General features: G+C 43.1%; 1 protein-coding gene across 1 annotated transcript in view; it reads right to left on the reverse strand.

Annotated features, from left to right (window-relative positions):
• itga11b (integrin, alpha 11b) overlaps nucleotides 1–4449 on the reverse strand; it is a 101698-nt gene extending 97249 nt beyond the window's left edge. Inside the window, exon 1 of the mRNA XM_071326713.1 lies at nucleotides 4348–4449. Within this exon, the coding sequence (XP_071182814.1) occupies nucleotides 4348–4396 (49 nt within the window). The 5' untranslated portion in view covers nucleotides 4397–4449. The remainder of the gene's footprint in view (nucleotides 1–4347) is intronic.
• Between the last annotated feature and the right edge of the window lie 1803 nt (nucleotides 4450–6252).

The following is a 6252-nucleotide window of genomic DNA, read 5'->3' on the forward strand; positions in this document are numbered from 1 at the left end:
CTTGCTCACATTGAGGGAGAGGTTGTTGTCCTGGCACCCCGCTGCCAGATCTCTGACATCCTCCCTATAAGCTGTCACATCGTTGTCGGTGATCAAACCTACCACTGTTGTGTCATCAGCAAATGTAATGATGGTGTTGGAGTCGTGCTTGGCGACGCAGTCATGTGTGAACATGGAGTACAGGAGGGGATTAAGCACGCACCCCTGAGGGGCCCCGGTGTTGAGGAACAGCGTTGCAGATGTGTTGTTGCCTACCCTTGCACTAATTTAGTAATTTCAACCATTTTGGTGTAAATCAGATGTCAGGCATCAACCTTAGCCTCCTTCAACACAGTAGAACCTGCATGTGACTAAATAAAAATCGACTCAATGTATTACTGACAAATATAAACTGTGTGGTTCGAGCCCTGAATGCTGATTGGCTGACAGCCTTGGTATATCCGACCACGGGTATGACAAAATATTCATTTTTACTCCTCTAATTACCCTTGACTTTTTTCACATTTTGTTGCGTTACAACCTTATTCTAAAATGAATTTTAAAAAATGATCCTCAGAAATCTACACACCATTCCCCATAATGACAAAGTGAAAACAGGTTTTTAGACAGTTTTGCAAATGTATTAAAATTAGAAACAGAAATACCTTATTTAGATAAGTATTCAGACCCTTTGCTATGAGACTTGAAATTGAGCTCAGGTGTATTCAGTTTCCATTGATCATCCTTGAGATGTTTCTACAACTTGATTGGAGTCCACCTGTGGTAAATGCAACTGATATGACATGATTTGGAAAGGCACACCTGTCTATATAAGGTCCCACAGTTGACAGTGCATGTCAGAGCAAAAACCAAGCTAGGAGGTCGAAGGAATTGTCCGTAGTGCTCCAAGACAGGATTTTGTCAAGGCACAGATCTGGGGAAGGGTACTAAAAAAATGTCTGCAGCATTGAAGATCCCCAAAAACACAGTGCCTGACATCATTCTTAAATGGAAGATGTTTGGAACCACCAAGACTCTTCCTAGAGCTGGACGCCCGGCCGAACTGAGCAGGTGAACTGAGGTGACCAAGAACCTGATTGTCACTCTGACAGAGCTCTAGGGTTTCTTTTTGGAGATGGGAGAACTTTCCAGAAGGACAGCCATCTCTGCAGCACTCCACCAATCAGGCCTTTATGGTGGAGTAGCTAGAAGAAAGCCACACCTGAGTAAAAGCCAAATGACAGCCCACTTGGAGATTGCCAAAAGGAACCTAAAGACTCTTAGACCATGAGAAACAAGGAACTCCGGTCTGATGAAAACAAGATTGAACCCTGGAGGCCTGAATGCCAAGCATCACATCTGGAGGCATCCCTACGGTGAAGCATGGTGGTGGCAGCATCATGCTGTGGGGATGTTTTTCAGAGGCAGGGACTGGGAGACTTGTCAGGATTGAGGGCAAGATGAACGGAGCAAAGTACAGAGAGATTCTTGATGAAAACCTGCTCCAGAGCACTCAGGACCTCAGACTGTGGCTTAGATTCAGCTTTCAACAGGACAATGACCCTAAGCACACACCCAAGACAGGGGTGGCTTCGGGACAAAACTCGGAATGTCCTTGAGTGGCCCAGCCAGAGCCCGGACTTGAACCCGATCAAACATCTCTGGAGAGACCTGAAAATAGCTGTGCAGCAACGCTCTCCATCCAACCTGACAGAGCTTGAGAGGATCTGTAGAAAAGAATGGGAGAAACTCCTCAAATAAAGGTGTGCCAAGCCTCATACGCAAGAAGACTCAATGCTGTAATCGCTGCCAAATTTGCTTCAACACATTACTGAGTAAAGGGTCTGAATACTTATGTAAATGTGATATTTCAGTTTTTATTTGTAATAAATTATCAAAAATGTAAAAAAAAAAAAAAAACTGTTTTTGCTTTGTTATTATGGGGTATTGTGTGTATATTGATGAGAGAGAAAAAGAATGTAATCAATTTTAGAACAAGGCTGTAACGTACCAAAATGTGGAAAAAGTCAAAGGGTCTGAATACTTTTCGAAGGCACTATATGTTGGTAAATTAGCTTAAAGCTTAAAGAAATTGTGAAAGAGATTGGTATGTTTCCAATTCGTTACAAATTTGTTGTGCTTAAGATCCTGGAGTGCATCTTTAAGATGGATCATTTAGCCTATGATTTAGAGTTTTAGGACCCCTGTAGGCATAAAAAAAATAATTAAAAACCTGATTTGATGAAATATGGATTTTGGCCTTTACTGCTATAGCCCATAGAAACCTGTTAAATAACACATTTGTAGATAAGAATAACGTTTTGAAGAGTGTCCTATGTCTGAAAGATATAAGAAAATGTAAAAGCACTTTTTACCGCTATGCACATTATGACATTTTTACAGCCTAGTACTGGGTTACCTTCAGATGACCCCCCCTGACAGTTGTGTGCGTCGTTGAGCAAAACAACCAGCACTGTGTTGCTGAGAGTCTCCCCTTTCGATGTTGGTGATCCGCTTTCGAAATTATACCTTTGTAGCTCCAAGGGTTCGGTCTGGACAGTCGGTTTTGTGAGAAGACCTCTTCGTAAGTAGGGCATCCGTGACAGAGCGTTCCGATGACTGACGTAAAACTGGTGGATGTCATAGAGCAAAATAAAAAGACACTGTCATGTTCGTGAGAGTCTCATCTTTCTTCTACTTCTAGGTTTATTGGCAGACTACATCCGATAATTGCCGCCATCTCCTATACTGGATTGTTTGATCAATCACGATTTTATGTTGGTATATCAACCTGCATATACTACAATACCCATCCCTATCCCACTACCCATAAGATCCATATTAGTCACTCTTCGGCCCACGGGCCTGAGAGGGCAACACTTCTTCCAACATTTCCTGTAGATCCTCTGCAGATATTTCCCAGAAAACGTTCAGCCGTTACACAACAATGCACATTTTCTGTGATCTGTGTTCTACTTGGCTAGCACAATTCACCACCATCGTGATGAAGGCCAAGAATCAGGATTTTTCAACACGCGGTTTCTGGGGTCCACATGCTGAAATGGGAACATTCACTGTTGCCGTTGGCCCTTCTCTACCCTCAACCCTTCTCACTGCCTCTGCATACGTAACACCCTGTCCTACTCTGACTTTAGCCATCTCTATCTGGTTCACTTTTACCAGACGAGTCTCATATTGACAATTTTCTTGTCCAGATCCTCTCGTGCAGAAAACCACTGCTTTCACAAGCCCCATGTTATGGAATAAACACAAGCTTTATATCAGTGGAAAGAGGGTATTGAGGAAGAAGCGATAAGTCTTTAACATTTGTACATTTTATGTGGACACCAAGAAGAGTAGATGCTACAACCTAATGGGGATCCTAATAAACTTAACGAATCATGGGGACATATTCAATGTTCAAAATGACGTCACTGTGTGACGTGCATGTGCGTCCAAGGTGAGACAATCACATACCATAGTCAAAAATACAGGATCCGAAAATCTGAGAACAGTCATATTTTACACACACATGAAGGGACCCATAAGCAATCATAAGCAATCAAAAAACATAAATGTTTTGGAAATGTAAAGGCTCATTTATGACTGAAATGTAGCCTGGGTTGAGCTGCAGTTGAGCTACAGCACCGACTGATCCCGAATCAGGCTAATGGCCAGATCTTTGCAATGAGTGGAAACTCTGAGAGCTGCACTGAGAGCAGATAGCATCATTCCTCCTTGCATCATTCCAGAGGGAGGCTTAAAGAGGAGGCCGACAGACAGAGGGTCTCAGAAGAGCAATAGTTCTGACAAGGTATGAGGCCATGCCAGATTCGTGCATCATGCTGTTGGCTCATCTCACACACTCTGTGCCTCTAGAGACGAGGAACAGGTGGACACACCTCCTCACACGCTCTTCTTTATTGCCTCTATCTGTACCAGTCGTTAACTTTCCAAATGGATACCTGGCCTAAAAGCAATAGCACAAAATAATGAGAAACTCATGCCAACTCTGCTCGTCTGTCTAACAAAAGGAATGACCTGACTTAAACTGGTCCAGAGACATTCATCTCACCTTCGCTCACTGAGATACAAAAACACATTGCACACACACACACACACACACACCTCTTCCACATGGTCCCCTCTCTTATCCTGACTCCAGAGGTCACACACACTCTTATAAACATGCTCAAACTCTTACAGTCCCAATTAAATGACATACGAACTCTCTCACTTGTTGTCATTCTGTAACACTCTGTAACACATACAAACTTTCCATCGATCCCTTATTTTCACCTTTCACTCACTCACACACACTCACCCACACTCACACACAGTCACTCACACTTACACTCACACACTCACCTGGCAGGAGGGCACAGGTCCACAGCAGCAGGCTGCAGTAGTATTCCATTTGTGTGAAAGAGTGTGTATGTTTGGGGGGCTGATCCCGTGCTCTCGTTTCAAGGCTTCTGCTCTTATTGACTCCACTGCTATTCCACAGCCTCACTATATCTGAGGGAAGTAGGAGGGGGCTGGCTCTGTTTGACTGAGGCACAGCTGAGAGGTGTACATACAGTGCATATACAGCCAGGACTTGATGCTTCCTCACCAATCAATGTGGACTTTTTTACATGCATGCACGAACGCACACACCCACACATTCACTCTCAGATACATACAGACTCATTCACACTCTTACTGTATACAAACATCAAATCCTATTTTATTAGTCACATGTGCCGAATACAACAGATGTAGACCTTGCAGTGAAATGCTTACTTACAAGCTCCTAACCAACAATGCAGTTTAAAAAATACGAACAAGAATCAAAAATAAAAGGAACAAGTAACTAAAGAGCAACAGTAAAATAACAATAGCGACTATATATAGGTGGTACCGGTACAGAGTCAATGTGCGGGGCACCGGTTGGTCGAGGTAATTGAGGTAATATGTACATGTAGGTCGAGTTATTAAAGTGACTATGCATAGATAATAACAGAGAGTAGCAGCGGCATAAAAGAGAGAGGGGGGCAATGCAAATAGTCTGGGTAGCCATTTGATTAGATGTTCAGGAGTCTTATGGCTTGTGGGTAGAACCTCTTGGACCTAGACTTGGTGCTCCGGTACCGCTTGCCGTGCGGTAGCAGAGAGAAGAGTCTATGACTAGGGTGGCTGGAGTCCCTGACAATTTTTAGGGCATACGTTACACTGATTGGGACACAGGTCACTTAAACCAAAAAAATATGCACAGAGACACACACACACACTACATGTGTACACGTTGCACGACACCATCCTTTAAAAATAAAATAGCTCAGACAATAGTTGTCAAAACCTTTGTTCTTTTACAACCTTTAATGCGGCTGCACCGTCATAGGGTTGGTCCTGGTGTGAATTCCTCCCTCTGTTTCCGTGACCTCACACTGGACTGAATTAAATGGCGGTAAATACAGTCCAGATGTGGGGGGAAGTAGCACTCTACTGTCCAATGCTCTGAAGTTCAGGTATTTACGATACAGCACCATCCAGGAAAGAAGTATGGAAGCTACCGCTGTTGTCTGCCAGAGGGACAACAGCACTGATAAAAGCAAGATTTTTCTAAAATGTTGGTCTGTCTTACCAGCATAAATAACGAGACCTTCAAGGGCTATTGGAAAAAAAATCACATTCAATACAAAAGCTCTCCAAAATCCACAGTGGAAATGGATACCAACAGAAACTGTGAGACTTTGTGGACTAGAATTCATTGAAATTTAGGCTAGTAAAGGGGACCAGTTACATAAATGATGGCAAAATCTAGATGTTTATGGTTCATTGGTGTAAACAACTAGACTGGCAATATGTTGTGACAAAGCTGTAAATACGAGCCACACTGACTGAAAGATATTCTGCTAAGTATTCTTCTCTGATTTGTTGGATTCATAGATGTCTCGTCTCAAAATATGACTTCAAAACACCAACCCACATTACCAAAACATGAACTGACATCGCTCATCACAAACAGACCTATTACCGCCAATGCAGAGTGTATCTGGCTTCAAACTGCTTGGAAAACAAAAGAGCACAATTTCTCCTAGAGGCAGGAGGAGGTTTGATGACTGTTATCGCACTACACACTGGAGCTGTGTGGAGCTAGTTTGAGACAAGAAAACATGGAGACACAAACAGTAAATCAAAGAAAGTTTGATGATTTACCCAGGGCTTGGATCCTCTGTGTGATGGCAGAGGGCCGGGGCCATGTTGGGAGAGGGGGGAACCTTAGAAATA

This window comes from Salvelinus alpinus, chromosome 9 (genome assembly GCF_045679555.1).
Source record: "Salvelinus alpinus chromosome 9, SLU_Salpinus.1, whole genome shotgun sequence".
In the NCBI taxonomy this organism is placed as follows: Eukaryota; Metazoa; Chordata; class Actinopteri; order Salmoniformes; family Salmonidae; genus Salvelinus; species Salvelinus alpinus.